Source organism: Cuculus canorus, chromosome 20 (genome assembly GCF_017976375.1).
Source record: "Cuculus canorus isolate bCucCan1 chromosome 20, bCucCan1.pri, whole genome shotgun sequence".
Taxonomy (NCBI): domain Eukaryota; kingdom Metazoa; phylum Chordata; class Aves; order Cuculiformes; family Cuculidae; genus Cuculus; species Cuculus canorus.
The window spans coordinates 686,208-703,807 of NC_071420.1; the positions used below are offsets into that span (position 1 = coordinate 686,208).

Genomic DNA, 17,600 nt, shown 5'->3' on the forward strand with positions numbered 1-17,600 from the left:
TGCCACGTAGCTTCCATTTCTGTTGGTCTCAGCTAGCAAGGTGTGTCTTCCCTGATTGGCTAGAGCGAGCCTCAGGTAGCTCAAGTGAGTTGCATAGTGATAGCCTACAACAATCCTCAGGGGTTCTCCTCCTTCCTTCCTACAGCTGCGAAATGCAGACATAAACAACTGTAACATTTAGGCACATCTGAATTAAGCAGTTAGACACAGGATAAGTGTCTTGGGGTGCAGTGTCTGTCTCCCTGGTTAAGTTATTTCTCTCTCTCTCTGGGATACACTGCCTGGCCTCATAGATGGGCTCAGGTTTGTACAATGGTCAGAACGGGAAACTCCTGGGGGACGAATCAGTGGGAAGCCTCACCTTGTGGTATCCCACCACAGGAGGCAGAGGCTTGTTAAAATTTTAAATAGTTATAAATATCCTTGCCAATGAGCTAGTCTTGTGTACTTAATCTAAAATTGTCATTTATGTCCTGGGAAAGAGGTTAGAACAAACAGAAGAATTGATGCAGGCAGAGCTAGGAGAAGCAGGCTGAGACTTTGTGGAGGAGGTTTCATTTTGGAATACCTGGGGCACGGTGTTCAGAGTTAGTAAAGGGGAGGAAGCAGGGACGTTGCTTTCTTCCTCCGCTTCCGTAAATCGCAGCTTTCAGTGAACACAACACAAGATGATCTTTCAATGAATTTCTCCTATAAGACTCCACATTTAAGTCACACTTGCTGACTCAGGACTGGAACTGTGATCGTGCACAAAATATGCACTTGGCAAGCTTAGCTGTTAGCTTGGTTCATTGAGGTGCTTAAGGAAGCGTGTTTCATGAGATTCTGGGTGTTTGCATCAGCTTGGGGACACATGAGTCTGCCTGCTAAGGGATTGAGGTGTTGCTGTGCTAGAAAACAGTCAAGAATCGTGGTGAGGCTTTAGTGTGCTTAGGCAAGGAGGAACCTGAGCAGACCAGTGTATAGTCCATGCAGTCCAACATCCTGCCTCCAACAGAAACATCTGTTCTATAGTGCTGCATGGCATTAATAAACAATAAAACCCACTCAGCCTTTTTAACACTGGTGCCCAGCCACAGAATAAATAACCTGATTCCTCCTCAGTGAATTAGAAATTTCCGCTTTCCCCTTCCCTGTGCTGATGGCTTCTGTCTAGCGCTTTTGTGTCATTAACATGCTTTACCTTTCTAAAGAGCTTCTGATCCAGTGTTTCTCAATTATGTATTTGTGTCTTCCTTTGCTTGATATTTCTGCTCCTGTCAGGAAATTTTGCAAGCTGTTGCATCATCCCTCTTTTCTGTCAATTGTTTTTGCTGCCAGCCCTGGTGTGGCTGTGCTTGCAGAAGCTGGTGAGCACAAGCTGCAGGTCCGCGTACTGCAGGACCAGCTCTGCTTCCGGCGCCTTCTGCGCAGTTCCTCTCAACTTTATAGACTTTAGTAGCCAGAGCACACTTCAGCGGAGGACTGCAAAACCTTTTGGGTCATGAACACCACCTTGCAGCATGTGTTTGTAGATGGCTGTGAACAGATGCAAACCTAGTTCTGCTCAGCCCCAGCTGATCAGAACAAAGGTGCTGCTTTTGTTGGGTCAGTTTTTCACTTGGTGAGCTGTTTTTGACTCGGCCAGACTGTTGGCAGCCCCGTACCAGCAGCAAAGATACTTTAGTCTACAAACTGCTTCTGCCCATCTTAATAACACTCTGGAGGTGCAGTTTATTCCCTTTGCTCCTGACTGCACACTCAGTGGTAATGGCCCAGGCAAATCCCCTGCGTATTGTTCCAAGGTTGTAGAATAATTATTTCCTTCATAAGGCAGAGCTGTTAATTACGTGCTTTAAAATCACAGCTCACTGCATCCAACTGGTAATCTTTGCTGATACAAGGACATTGGTAACCACTTGCTTTTTTGTTTGGAGCCTCTGATGGGAAGGGCTGCTGCTGCCCTGGGACAAACGCTTTTGCAAGGGTTGCAGAATGGAGCACACAGAGCTCGAGCTGATCTGAGTGACTGCATTTAGGGCGGGGGGGGGGGGGGGGGGGGGGGGGGGGGGGGCAGTGTTTTTGCATTAGGAACCTCTTTGGCAGAAAACTTCCTGTCTGGTTGCTGTTCTTCATTCCCATCTGTATTCAAGTTGAGATGAGATATGTGGCGGGGGAAGAACTTCTGAGTTGTTCCTTTGACTGGACAATAAATTATACACATTCAGAAGAAGCAAAAAGCTGAAAATGCATTCTTTGATTAGGTGCAGTAATAAAATATTACTCCAAGTGAGCGAGTCATTAAGTAGCGTGGCAACACCTACACATAGGATTTCCTTGCAGGCTGAGTTTTAACTCCTGAGGAAGTTCTGTCCTGTAGGCTTTGTTCTATGTTATTTCTTGGAAAGTTGATTTATGGTATTTGGAAAGAAGGCCCGAACGTCTGGGCTGGGCTTTCTAGAAGAGAAGACTGCTTGCTTGCTTTTGGAGGTTGTCCCTCTCTTTTCATATGTGCAAGTGAGTTACATTGAAAACAGGCTGCAATACACATTTCTGCTCCTTCACCCAGTCCCATGTGCACATGTTGCTGCCTGACAAGGCTGTAGCCATAGACAGAGCAGCAGGGATATTGACAGCCTTTCCAGCCTAAGGCCTGCACGGCCGCACAGTTCTTTCTGCCTTGGCATTGACTCTATTGCACGCAATTTTGCCACCTTACTGGAGTCTGTCTTGTCTTTCATTCCTGCAGGAGCTCACCAAACCATTTCTCTGGAAGAGTGAGGGAGTGAAGAGCTCTGTTTGGCATACGCAGTTTGGCAGCCTTTGGCCACCATGCGTTTGTGTTGCAGCACATTTTCAGCACCATGCAGGAGCAGGAGAACACTTACACCACATGTGCTTTTGACCTCTGCCCACAGAAAAGGCTCAGAGATCTTACTGCAGCTCACCAGTTTCAGCACGATTAGTGTACAGTGGTCCTGAAAAGGCAAACTACAATCCTGCAGCAGCAGATTCCCACTAGACCTGCTGCACACAGCTAGTGTTGAGGAATCAGTCACCAGATGCAATATCAGGAAGCTTTTATACAAGGTTTTAATAAAAAAGTCAACAAAAATATATATATAATCAGGCATTTTATGCAATGCATACATTCTTTATATCTGCAGGTACAGATAAATAACAGAAGGCAAGACCAAGTATTTTGCTTATCTTTGGTCATTAACCGATAATCACCCCCGAAAGAGATATTACAGGGTTAAAGAATAATAAACCGAGTCTGTAAATTCCTCTCATTACAAAGTATCAGGCAATAATACAGTAGTTAGATTTCTGGAAATGTAAGGAAATGTCTTTAACACTGCCCAATACTGAAATTTAACCTGGTTTGCTGCTTAGGGCCGCCTTTAGCTGACACGCAGGCCGTTCCTGGGTTTCCGTTAGCTGTATTCCAGCCCTTACCTGAACCTACTTCCCTTCACCATACTTTCTCTAAAATGCCAAACTGTACCTCCTCATGAAACAAACTAGCGTGAATTCTTATCTGTGGATCAGTTCCCTGCCCCCCAACCAATGTACATACGTACAGAGCAGTTAAGCTTCCTTAAGTCATTTTTTTCTAACTCAGTGTCCCAGAATAATAGCTCTCCTTCCACTTTACAGCACTGATGCAGCTGATGGCTCTACCAAAGCAATATATACATGATACACATTAAAAATCATAAAAGCAATTTCCAAGGTACATTGATAACATGTAGCAACTTATGTCTAAATATGTACATGTTTTCACAGTTACACTTTAGAAAACTGAGAACACCAGGAATACTTCTACTGTCTTTTCTATAAATATTAAAAATCTACCTGTCAGGCATTTTGACAAAATAGTATTTAGGTTATCACTTTAAATAGTTCTTGAAAACCTGTAAAGTTTTAAGCTTAAAGGCTGTAAAGTTTGAGGATTCTTTAAAGTGTTCTTTACATTCTGCTGGTTTCAGCAGCTGTGCCACCTGCCACTTGGATTTTTTTCTTTTCAATTCAAATCTGGTAACACAGGAACTCCACCACCTTTGATGGGATAGGCAGGTTCTTGACTTGGTTGGTGGGCATCACTCTTCGAACTGCCATGCGACATAGATGCTGGAGATTGGGAACTTCTCTTGGAGTTGCCCAGAAGTACACACTACCATCCTGGGTCCTGCATGACAAAAAGAGAAAACAAAAAAACCCACCAGAATTATCCCACCTGAACGTCTTCATCATGGTACAGATTCTCAGATTGCTAGTTACAGGGAATGTGCTCTGCACTGGGATTGCTCAGGTCAAGCTCTTCCAGACTCTCACACACCAGATATCAGTTCTTCTTTTAAGCTATGGCAGTACAGAAACTTGCTGATTATCTGCACAACAGGCCTGAGCAGCTCTGCCAACAGCTAATGAGTATGCCACCTGCAATGGAGCAACTGCCCTCGATTATCTCATGGTCTTTTTCTAACCCATGTCTGTGGGTCTGTCTTATTTATTCTCAAAGTTTCTTGATTTTACTGCTATTCTAGGCACGTGTAAACAAATAGTACCAGAAATCAAGTCAGGAGCATCAAGCTGCAAGTCATGACTGAAAATTTTGAGAACTCTTATCCACTGCTTTCAACCTTTTGTGTTACCTTAGTATTTTAGGGGAAGAAAGAGAAGTGTATACTTGCCCTGCAGCAAGAACACTGCCATCAGTAGAAAAGGTACAGCAGAGTCCATTGTTCAGAGGGGCAACTTGTACAGGGCATTCCTCATCAATTCTCCAGAATCTCACCATTCTGAGAAGGAAAGAACAAAGTACTAAGTTATCAGTGTAGACATTTAATTCTGCCTGATATTTGCTCTGATGCTGCACATAAAACTGGCCTGAAACAGAGCTTAAGGAATTTTTATAAGTGTGCAAGGTGTTTCAGATTTGGCCTGAAATGCTTGACTTCTTCATTGCTGCTGTATACCTTGATTTACACTTCTCCAATCATTTAAATCTGCCAATTAAAAAAAACTGGTGATACAGATTTAGACAATCTCTCTCTGAAGCATCACATATGCTAGGAAATCCCAACAATGCTTACCTTGATCAAAAAAAACAAAGCCCTCCTGCAGACAGCTTAATACTCTTGCTGTCATCTTAAGAACACATTCTTCACATTCTTAAATACAGTTCTTCAAAGTATTATTTGCAGCGTTAGCAGAAGCTGAATGTGAGATCACAGAATACTCTTTTTACTTTGGAATTTACTACTACACAACAGACTGACCTGTAGTTAACAACACAGGTACATTGTTCATTGTTTACAACCCCTCTTTGTTCTCAGCTGTTACACGGTGAAGTTATTCAGATCATCTACTCTGTACACAATTATTTCTGTGTTCAGAAGGAATATTAACATATAGCAGACAACTCCTTTACTTTTATCAACACCATCAGAATTCATTTCTCAGTTATAAAAAAAGCTATCAGTATAAAAAAGTTCGTGTCATAAGGGAAGAATTAGAAGAGTTTAACAAATCTTTCCTCTTACTCACTTATCGTCAGCAAGGCTTGCAATATGTAGTCCATCGTGACTGAAAGATACTGATCTGACCCACCGGTCATTTGCACCTCCAGCAAATATTGGTGTAGGAGGGGGAAACAGATGCCTGGAGACAGAGAGATACTTAGCTGACAGCATAATGGTCAAGAACTGTGGAAGTGTTTCCTTCAGTCATGACTAGCAAAGCAGAGGAAGGAAAAATGAATCAAACATTTAACTGTGAAACCAGGAGTGGCAATTGAACCACTGTATCTTTTGTAGCACCAAACACATTAGCTTTGTTGAGGATGCTCAGACTAGTACACACTAAAGTATCAGTGCTTTAAACTCACTTTCAGCTGGAGGAATCATCTGTACTGCTTTGCCACTTCAGGATTACCATCTGCCCCTGCTCAGATTTTTCCCAAGCCCAATTATCAGTTGAATACATAAACCTATTAATTTTCAGTAGTCATCTTCTCTATAGGAGAAACTTTCCAGATGTGACTACTTTACTTACCCAAATTCCATAAGGATAACTCCAATATGTGGATCCCAGACATAGACTCGAGTATCATAAGATGCAGTAGCCAGTAAAGCTCCATCAGGAGAAAACTCACAAGCTACAACATCATTGTGATGTCCTTCAAGTTTCCGTATCATGGAGTATTTATCCATATCCCAGAGGAAAACCTGCAATCAAACAAGCTAATGTTATAGCTCTGCTCAGAGAGGCAATGAAGCATTTACTTTTGTTTTTTTAAGTATAGCTGCTAGTCTTATTTAGGATTACATTAAAATCAGGCATTATGAATTACTACAATTAAGAAATATGCTCAGTGTCATACTCAGATTAAAATCAAGTTTTTAAAAAATAATTAGAGCAGACATGCAAGTTCTAACTCAAGTTTGTTAAATGTTATTAACAAAATAAGCCAAAATATAAGACAAAGGCAACACAATTTAACCATGTATCTTTTACTGAAATTCATGTATTACAAAACTATTTCATTAAAATATGCAGAAATAAATAGGGTTAAAACTCTACAGTCCCCTCTTTTCAGTAACTACCAAAATTTTAAGAAAAATACAGACAGAAGATAAGGTTAACATATGGTTACTCCAGTGGCATCCCTTTGAGTTTAAGATCACTTGTTTACAATTGGCTTGGATCACCAACGTCAGCCTAGGAAGAGAAACAGATACTGCAAGCAAAAAGAATTTTCACAGCCAAAAGTTAAGTCTTTGGCAAAACAACAGGGAACTCTAACCACATTATTAGAAAGAATTTATGCATTTTAAATCAAGTCAACAGTAAAAAAGACATTAATATTACAATTTACCAGGCTAAATACATATTGTATTATAACAATTGATAAAACTATAGTATTCTGGGATTTTACATGCATTGCACGTTATATATAATCAAAATAAAGACTGTGCAGAATTATTTAATAGGAATGATTTATGTACAACAGTATAATTTTATAGAAAACTCTAAGTCTTAAGCATAAGATGTTATGCCCCTAAAAGAGCTCACTAGGGTCCTTGATTTTTCCCCTTACTCAGTTTTACTGCACAGATTAAATGCTGACATCTTGGATAAATTTATGTTTGACCAAAGCCAACATAGCTTTAGTCCCTCACACGCTTCCTAAAACTGAACTGTGTTACAATCAGTTATAAACGTGCTGACCAATTTCTTCAAGGAGACCCCACCATTCCATAGAACTGGAAACTATACTTTAGGAGTCAGGGTGTTTCACTGCTTTGAAAGTTATTAAAAAAAAAAAAAAAAGCAACAAAAAAAGCAAGAAAGCAAGCAGAAAGTGGACATCGACCAGCACCTGCGTACGTACAGTACACCTTGCAGTCGAAGGCAAGGTTACTTCGTCCTATGGTAAAGCTCGCCCCCAGCCTGGTAGCCAGAGATGCCACTCTTTCTGCCCAGCTAACACCATTGTGCTCCTGTGTGGGTGGTGCCAGCTTAACCTCAATCACACCAATATTGCTGCCACCACCTGTGACAGGGAAAGCAAGAAGCTTATGGAAAACACACAGCCTAAAGATATCAATGTATACATCCACATCTGATCTAGTAAAAGTAAAAATAAAGCCTAGGCCTCAACTACTCACTGTCAAATCTGCACTGACAATTTAAAGTATAAAACACATTTGAATAGTATAAAGTAGTGGCCAATGACTCAATTGTGCTTTTAACTCAGCATCACTAGGCTGCATTAAACCACCTACAGAGCCCTGTAACTACACTGAAATCCCTTTTCTGTTTTACCCTAATTCTGCAGTGCCACAAAAAGCAGCTTATGGCATACATGCTTTATCTGCACTGCTTTCAGTTCTCTAGCAGGGTATTAGAGTACGGATGAAAACAAAACCAGTATGCTGTCCTTTGTTCTAGATCTTTTAGACATGAGTACCATTTGTACTGGAAAGCAATGTAAAAACATTTTGTTCATTGTGAGATACCATGACTGGCTCAGACTCTGTTTTCATTAAGCAGGAAATCGAAAGGATAAAAATCAATAACAGAATAGTTTTATGCATTAATCTAAGTGTTTTATAACAGTGGAAGCTTTAGTTATCTTTGGTTTCACACTATGAACATATGCAGATCTGTAGAACTATTTCTCAAAGAATGCTTACAGTTTCTTCAACTAAAAGCAGTGCAAGTTCGATTCATAAATCAGTGTCTCAATGCACCATTTGCCAGTTTAATTTCATGCATTTTTACATCATAAAACATTAGACGTTCATGACACCGAGCACAAGCTTAATGTTACTTAGATTTAAAATGATTATGCACAATTCAGCAGATTTAATGAACAAGAAACTCTGACACATACTGCTTTACTCGCTCCAACAGAACAGAGGATAGAGGAGTCTGGAGAGAATGCACAACCATATACCCAGTTCTGATGTCCTCTCAATACTTTCATCATATTTCCTAAAAAGACATACATTCATTAAGAACTCACTGAATGTTACAAATTCAATTTGAAAAGCTTTTCTAAGGTAGTTCTTCCTTTATAAAATTTTACACTATTTTTCAAAGCAACATCTTGCAGTCATTCTACACAGAAATAAAAAACTGTCATGTACCCTCTAAACTATATGTCCCTAATAAAAAATGTCACTTCATGTACTCTTTGAACTCAACCCAGTGACAGCTTACACTCTTAGGGCACATACAGAGAAAGAATTTGAAGAGCGCACCCAGTGAGTGATAGAAGAGAATTCTTTAAGAAATCCTGAGCTGATTTTACAGCAATAAAAGAGGAGAGTACCATGCATATTTCTTCTATATATTAGAGCAGATAAACTTAAATTGCATACCATCATCTTTCAGGTCCCAGACTCTCAGTGTTTTGTCTCTGGATGCAGACACTAAGATGAGGCTGCCATCTGGGGCAAAAGTTAAGTCTCTAACAACTTCTGTATGGTCCATCAGGCTAAGGAGGAGTTTTCCTGTTACATGAAAACACAATTTAAAATGAAGGACTGCATTTTTATTCAGATGAAAGGATTTATGGATACAAATACCGAATACAAAATCAGAGTGTGTAAACCCAAGTCTCTTTTGTAGAAATGCTCTCTACAGTACAAAGCGTGTGTATCCTCTCAGACTCCTCGCTATTGAGAGGCAACTTCCTGAAAAGCTAGTAAATCTATAAACTAAAACCAGGTGCCTCAGAATTTGTCCTCATCGACGTAAATCCTTCCCCAGGCTCAAGAACAGAGAGGAACTTCATGTTTTTAAAATTTCCTTTGTTTCAAAGTATGTTAAAGCTACAGTCCAAGGGAAGATTTGAGTGTGAACAACCGAGACACAAAGTCAATCACACATTTAACTGTTTTTGCAGCAGCATGGTTTCACCTACATCTCACCTTCATGTACATCTCAAAGCATGATGTAAGCCTGTTCCTCCCACTTGCAGCATCTGAGCTCTTCTAGCTGCAGTTTGTATTTTTTTTTTTCAGATTTCTTACATTTTATTAAAGGTTCAGATCCCGATTAAAACTCTAAGCAATTTATTCTGTATATGAATGAGATTCCTACAGCAGAAAGTGACCATCAATTGCCAATCTCATACTCTACCTGTATAGACATCCCATATCTTGATGCGCCCATTGTTCAAGCCTGTGGCAAGCAGAAGCTGGTCCTGCCCAAATTTGAAGCGATGCCATTCTATATTGACGCAGCGGCTCTGCTTCTCAGGCACTGAGGACCCAAAAGCAAGGCTCCAGACAATGTCCCCACAGTCTATTATATGTTCACAAGGCTTATTTTTCTGACCGTTGTCACTATTCTGCCTTGGAAGCCTTGTACTGAGAGAATTTGCAACATTCTTTGTGCCATGCAACAAGCTGCAAAACAAACACGAAATAAAAAGATAGATAAAGCATCTTGAAAAATGAACAGAACAAAAACGCCTTTAAGATGTAATGAAATCTGTGAATTACCATAACATACATTTTGGAGGCCCATAATGAAGCATTTTTACTTTCAAATTATAAAAGTAGTTTTTTCTTATTACTTTCAAGTACTATTAATGCCTGGAAGCCTTATTCACTAGAATACTAATAATTTTGTACACATTTTTACCTCTGTAGAGAGCAACACATTAACTTAACCCACTGTGAAAAACATTTCAAAAGCATTTACAGAAAAATTATTTATAAAAATTTCTAAGACTTTCTCCTAAATGAGCAAGATTTTCCTTGCAGGTTACTTACATGCATTAAATACTGGGAAGATACAGAGGCCCGCACATGCAAACCAGTTTGCCCAGCACCAGGAAGGGGGGGGGGAAAGGAGGCGGGATTTGCTGGGAGGGGAATTGTAACCAATTGCAAAAGTGCAACTGCTGGTTACTCCCTTCATTAAAATGCAACTGGCAAGTGAAAATACAAGGTCTCTTTTGGAACTTCAGTTGCCTTCTCATATGAATAGTGAGTAAAGAAGCTGGCCTTTAAATAAATTCTTAAAAGGTAAAACCAGATAGCTTTCCGACAGGAAATTTAAAAGTCCAGATCTGCCCAAGTCTTTAAATTTCCTTTTCTTTCTAACTTCCTCCTATTTCAGGGCGTCTGAACCAATTGATAAATCCCTCCCCCATAAGAGATAAAACAACAGCTGTTACCCTAAAGGATTAGTTTGAAAGACATCAATGCTTAAAAAGCTATTCATGTGGTCTAATCTATTAAAAGCTATCTTTTGTTTTCAAATTTGGAAGTTTTGTGGGTGAATTAAAAGCCATATGGTTTTGCCTTACAAGTTATTGAGGCACTGGGACCACGGGACCAGCTTCACTATGCGATGCCCTTGTGACCAAGCAAAGTACGATCCATCGGGAGCAAATGCCACAGTCCAGTTTTCACGTCCACACTTCTTGTCAAAAGGAGAAGTCGGGGCTAAGAGTTCTCCTACAGTGCGTGATCGTGCTAAAAAGAAAAAGAGAGGAAATTCCATTATATTTTTTTAAAGCCAGCATATTTTAAAAGGGAACCAAGCAGTATTTTATGGGGTCTTATTGTCACTGTATTGCCAATGAAGGCTAAGCCTCAGCTGTAAAAGAGAAGAGTCACTAAAGATAAACAGCTTAGTGTTAAAATGTCCTGTCTGTCACGCAAGTAATATCGTATCTCTACATCAGAAGAACCACGGAAAGCAGCTGTTACTTGCAGTGCTACAGACTAGGAGAAGTCTGGCTAGAAAGGTTGACAGCCAACTGAACATGAGCCAGCAATGTGCCCAGGTGGCCAAGGCGGCCAATGGCATCTTGGCTTGTATCAGCAACGGCGTGACCAGCAGGTCCAGGGAGGTTATTTTCCCTCTGTACTCAGCACGGGTGAGACCGCACCTTGAGTACTGTGTTCAGTTCTGGGCCCCTCACTACAAGAAGGATGTTGAGGCTCTGGAGCATGTCCAGAGAAGAGCAACTTAACTGGTGAGGGGGCTGGAGAACAGGTCTTATGAGGAGCAGCTGAGGGAACTGGGGTTTTTTAGCCTGGAGGAGGCTGAGGGGTGACCTCTGCAACTACCTGAAAGGAGCTTGGAGAGAGGAGGGAGCTGGCCTCATCTCCCAAGTGACAGGGTACAGGACAAGGGGAAATGGCTTCAAGCTCTGCCAGGGGAGGGTCAGGCTGGACATCAGGAAAAAATTTTTCACAGAAAGAGTCATTTGGCACTGGAATAGGCTGCCCAGGAAGGTGGTTGAGTCACCTTCTCTGGAGGTGTTTAAGGGACGAGTGGACGAGGTGCTGAGGGGCATGGTTTAGGGAGTGTTAGGAATGGTTGGACTCAATGACCCAGTGGGGTCCCTTCCAATCTGGTGTTTCTATGATTCTATGATTCAACTACTCTAATGACAGCTATAGAGATAGCACAACTATCCTCTGACTTGACCTAATACTCCTGCCCTCCTTCAGAAAATTAAATTAAGCAACCACTGTAGGAAACAAGCCAGCACTGTGCAGTCAGAGCAGTTGATTTTATCCCTGCCTTACAACGTAACCTGCTGTTACACACTTTCCTTCCGCAACCCTGGCTGCAGGTGCAAGTCCAGAGCTTCAGAGAAGACTCCCAATGCTGCCTGCCAGGTGGATTTTTAGAAGGTGGATATAACAGGAGTGAGCTGTAGCAGGAACTAGGAGCAGCAGGTTGGGGCGGTCCAGGGACCCTGGCTGGCCCTGCCACCATCCCCATGCTCTCACGCGGGCAGCATGTGCTTACATCTGTGAGGAAAGGGTCAGTGGCTGTGGAAGGAACAACATCACCTAACCTCCGTGCAATGAGATTCTGCCCATTCATGGAAGGAATCGGCTTCAGCCAAAGGAAGGGGATCCAGAGGAAATCATAAAAATTATCAAATATCCCCTATGAAGAGAGGCTGAGAGACCTGGGGTTGTTCAGCCTGAGAAGACTTTATTGTGGCCCTTCAATATTTATGGGGTGCTTAGAAGAAAGATGGGGGGAAACTTTTTAGCAGGGACTGTAAGTGATAGGACAAGGGGTAATGGTTTTCATAGAATTGTTAAGTTGGAAAAGACCTTAGAGATCACTGCCTCGAACCGTACCTGTCTACTACTAAACGTTATCCCCAAGTACCTCATCTACCATCCTTTTAAACATCTCCAGGTATGATGACTCGACCACCTCCCTGGACAGCGGTTCCAGTGCTTGCTAACCCTTTCCATGAAGAAATTTTTCCTAATGTCCAATCTAAGCTTCCCCTGATGCAGTCTGGGGCCATTCTCCCTTGTCCTATCATCTATCTGGTCTCACTTGGGAGAAGAGACCAGCACCCACCTCTCTGCAACCTCCTCTCAAGTAGTTGTAGAGAATGATGAGACCTCCCCTCATCCTCCTCTTCTCCAGGATAAACAACCCCAGGTCCCTCAGCCGCTTCTCATAAGATTTGTTCTCCAGCCCCTTCACCAGCTTTGTTGCTCTTCTCTGGATGCGCTCCAGGACCTCAATGTCTTTCTTACAGTGAGGGGCCCAAAACTGAACCCAGGATTTGAGGCGTGGTCTCACCAGTGCAGAGCACAGGGGCAGAACCACTTCCCTGGTCCTGCTGCTCACACTATTTTTGATACAAGCCAAGATACCGTTGGCATTCTTGGCCGCTTGAACACACTGCTGACTCATGTTTTATAATCACAGAACAGTTTGAGTTGGAAGGGACCTTAAGTATCATCCAGTTCCACCCCCCTGCCATGGCCAGGGACACCTCCCACTGGATCAGGCTGCTGGAGCCCCATCCAACCTGGCCTTGAACATCTCCAGGGATGGGGCAGCCACAGCTTCTCTGGGCAACCTGTGCCAGTGCCTCACCACTCTCACAGTGAAGAAATTCTTCCCTATGTCTAGTCCCTCTCCAGTTTATACCCATTGCCCCTTGTTCTGTCACCACAAGCCTTTGTGAACAGCCCCTCCCCAGGTTTTTTGTAGCCCCTTCAGGTACTGGAAGATCGCTATGAGGTCTCCTCGGAGCGTTTTCTTCTCCTGGCTGAACAACCTCAGCTCTCATCCTGTCCTCGGATGGGAGATACTCCAGCTCTTGGATCATCTTCGTAGTCCTCTTAGGCTAAAAGAGGGGAGATTTAGACTAGCTCTTAGGAAGGGATGTTTTGCTGTGAGGGTGGGGAGGCCCTGGCCCAGGTTGCCCAGAGCAGTGGGGGCTACCCCATCCCTGGAGGGGTTCAAGGCCAGGTTGGATGGGGCTGTGAGCCTCTGCTCCAGCGGGAGATGTCCCTGCCCATGGCAGGGGTTGGAACTGGACGGGCTTTGAGGTCCCTCCAGCCCATGCTGTGATCCCCTGGTTCTCCGGGCGATACTTTCTGGCCGCGCCCGCTCTTCCCTTCCCCGAGAGCGGCCGCCCCGATCCAGGAACGCGATCTCCCCCCCGCCCCCCCAACCCCGCTCACCGATGAGCTTCTCGTTAACAGTCAGGGGAAAGCTGGCCATGGACGGGAGCGCCCTTCGCACCGGCTCGGGACCCGCAAAGCAGCGACCACGACCGCCGCTCTCCGCAGGCGCTGGCACAAAATGGCGGCGCAGGGCGGGCGGGGCCGCCTCCCCCTCAGCCCCGCCCGGAGCCACAGCGCGGGGCGGGGGCTCCTCCCGCTGCGTCAGGGGTCGGAGCTCCATCCAGCGTGGCCTGAGCACCAACACGGATGGGACAGCCGCCACCTCTCTGTGCCAGTGCCTCACCAACCTCATCATGAAGAATGTCTTCCTAATGTTTACTCTAAATCTTCCCCCTCCATTTCCCCTTCGTCCTATCACTCCATGCCCTTGTAAAAAAGCCCCTTCCCAGCTTTCCCGGAGCCCTTTCAGCACTGGAAGCTGCTCTAAAGTCTCCCCAGAGCCTTCTCTTCTCCAGGCTGAACAACCCCAGCTCTCAGCCTGTCCTCAAATGGTTGGTGCTGCAGGTCTCGGATCATAGAATCATAGCCCCTTCAGGTACTGGAAGGCCACTAGAAGATGGCTTCAGAGCCTTCTTTTCTCCAGGCTGAACACCACCAACTCTCTCAGCCTGTTCTCGTATGGGAGGTGCTCCAGCGCTCTGATCATCTTTGTAGCCTCCTCTGGACCCGTTCCAACAGCTCTTCTTATGTTGAGGAAGGTTTCTTTGAGGTAAAAACGAAAGAAAGAGGAAAAGGAAGAGAAGGAGACAGATCAATACACAGATGTTAATACAAAGTCACACAGAATGAGATGGCCTCAGGGTCTCTTTCTCACAGTTGTTTATGGACAACTCCATGATCTTTAACAGTGAAACAGCCTCGGGAGGTGCTGATAATGCACCCTGTTCCTGTGGTATCTAGGGAGGTGCTGGAACCTGAGAATGTGGTAGGAGGCAGGATCATGGAATCATGGAATGCCCTAAGCTGGAAGGGACCCACAAGCATCATCAAGTCCAACTCCTGTCGCTGCACAGGACAATCCCAACATTCACACCATGTGTCTGAGTATGTTGTCCAAGTGCTTCTGGAATATTGTCATGCTTGCCACCATGACTGCTTCTCTGGGGAGCTATTCCAGTGCTCCACCACCCTCTGGGTGAAGAACCTTTTCCTAATATTCAACCTAACCCTACTCTGGTTCATCTTCCTGCCATTGCCTTGGGTCCTATCATTGATGGCCAGAGAGAAGAGATCAGCACCCGCTCCTCCTCTCCTTGTGAGGGAACTCTAGATAGATGATGAGGTTTCCCCTCAGTCTCTTCTTGCAGTCACAGATTGTTTTGGCAGCATCTTTCAATCCCATCTGTGCCAGAAGATGGGTCACACTTTAGCAACACTAAGGCACTGAATCTATAAATACTTGGGTCCCTCAAAACACGAGGGTTGAGTGCAGAGATGAACCATAACGACTTCCCAATATTGCAATCAAAAGGTGTTTTACAGCTGCTGTTGTGGGGAAGTACTGACAAGGTGGTGGCAATAAACTGCAGCCCTCAAATGGGATTAGAAATGTTCTTAGTTGCTTAAACACCTGACCAGCAGCAGTTAACATTCCTGCCACAGTGAGAGAGATATAAATTGTCTTCATTATCTTTTAAGCCAGGTTGTGACATCCTTGGTGTCTGTTTGACCGTGAGACTTGCAAGGCAACACGTAAACCAAATAGCATATATGACTACGTTGTGAAATGTGTGTAGGACAGTGATGTGTGTGCTTGATTTAATCTTCCCTAACCAGGGGCTGGAAAACTCTTTGGATTTTTCTGCTCTCTGATGTTTCCTTCTAAATGTGTATAGTTCAACATCTAAATCCAGCAAGATCTGGTTTATGGTGAAGTTTTGAATTTACTGTTAAAGTTAACAGTGTTGTCCATGAACAACGTGGAGAAAGAGACCGAGGCCGCTTCATTCTCTGTGTGACCTTGTATTAATATCTGTGTATTCTCCTGTCTCCTTCTCTTCCTTTTCCTCTTCCTTTCCCTTTTGCATATTTAAGTTCTGCGCCTCTTCTAAGACGAGGGGACTACTTCTTTGCTCTCTCTTTGGATCTCAGAAAAGCATGTATCAGGGTAATTAACTGCAGATAATAACTATGATTTCATTCCAAAGTGTGAGTAGATGCCTTGTGAGTAGATGCACTGAAATAGCTGTATGGATTAACTATTCTTATAACATCCAGCAATTACCCTTACATAAGCAAGACCAGCAAAGCATTTTTTAAATCAGGCAGTAAGGGAACATCTAAGAAAGGAAGAGGAAGGAGCTTTGAATATGTTTAGTGGTCAAAAAACTAGCATGGACCAACACTGATTTGTATAAATTGTTTTAGCATGAATTTGACATAGTACTTTTGCCTGCCCTATCAATCCTGTGCTGCCTGCAGATGGAAAAGTCCTAAGCAGCTATCTTCACTTAATCCTTCAACAACTTCTTATAACAAGGCAGATTGGTAGCCAGTGAATATTGTGAAACACTGCTTTGGAGTTACTCATAAATCGTGAGTGTTTGAACCAGGCCATCTCATAGCTGAGATGACTCACTTTGTATGATTTCTCGCGAAGCTCAGACCCTCACATACAGCCACAATAAGTTTGGGTTCTGTTTGCTTACTTCGGGAAGCTGTTGCAGCCAGGGAAAGACAGCCATCCAGTTCCATAGCTTTGCAGGACTGTTACCACGTTGCTGGCTTTCTTGCTAGCTTTTTTTAAAAGAAGCAAAGTATTTGGCAATTTATTATTTCTTTAAGTTTCTGTACTTCTGTAAGTACTATTCCAACAGTTTGTGTTTCTTCTTCAATGTGCTTTCTGCTCATTAGTGTAATAGATACGAAAGCCAGAAGAAATTAGTTCCTTATTTAGTCTGGTCTTTGAATAACACACTAATATAATTTAATCTAACGTACTGCATCTTCAAAGAGGGAGGGTTTCAGCAGTTGCACTGTTCTTCAGCCTTGACAACAGTGGAGTCGAGATGCCAGTCTGAACTTTCCAGTCCAAACTTTCCAGTCCTCGTTCTGTGTGTTATGGCAGAAAGGCTAATTGTGCTCTTTAAATTCCCTTTTTTTTGCAAGCTTATTAGCAATTGTTTGGTGTCCCCAGCTTTCCTGGAGGCATTACTAGCACCAGCCATTTCCGTGCCTGTCTGGAAGAGCTGTTGTTTTTTGTCTGAAGCCAGAGTAGAAGAGTTAGAAAGCTGGGTTGTCTCTCCAGTTACCAGTGCACCCATTCTGGTCGATAAAACCTATGTTTCTAAAACTCAGTCAAAATCTGAGGAGATAAGGAATTCACACTTCCCTTTCTCAGCACCATTGTCATGTTTAGTTTCCTTGGAGGTGAAATGAACTGGACAATTTTTTGGATGATTTTTACTGCTTTACTGGTGAGGCATCACTATGGAATCAAGGGTGGCACCAGGCTGCATACCCCACACAGTCATATGCTGCAAGGGCTTGCAAGGCTGCGCGAATTACTCAAGGCTGACTTAGTGTTTTCCATTATCTTCCTTTACAGATGCAGCTGCGAAGTCTGCACAGTGCTGTTCACCTGGGAAGCTAATAAACTCAGTCCCATCTTTCTCCATTAAGACTTTA

General features: G+C 43.2%; 1 protein-coding gene across 1 annotated transcript; it reads right to left on the reverse strand.

The window, feature by feature from the left end:
- Positions 1-3,669: 3,669 nt before the first annotated feature.
- On the reverse strand, positions 3,670-14,123 carry WSB1 (WD repeat and SOCS box containing 1). The gene is made up of 9 exons (XM_054084674.1): positions 13,971-14,123; positions 10,814-10,982; positions 9,637-9,905; positions 8,874-9,005; positions 8,384-8,484; positions 6,040-6,212; positions 5,533-5,646; positions 4,677-4,784; positions 3,670-4,171 (listed from the first exon to the last, which is right to left on the reverse strand). The coding sequence occupies exons 1-9, from the start codon at positions 14,008-14,010 to the stop codon at positions 4,012-4,014; spliced, it is 1,266 nt and encodes a 421-aa protein (XP_053940649.1). The 5' UTR covers positions 14,011-14,123; the 3' UTR covers positions 3,670-4,011.
- Positions 14,124-17,600: the final 3,477 nt, after the last annotated feature.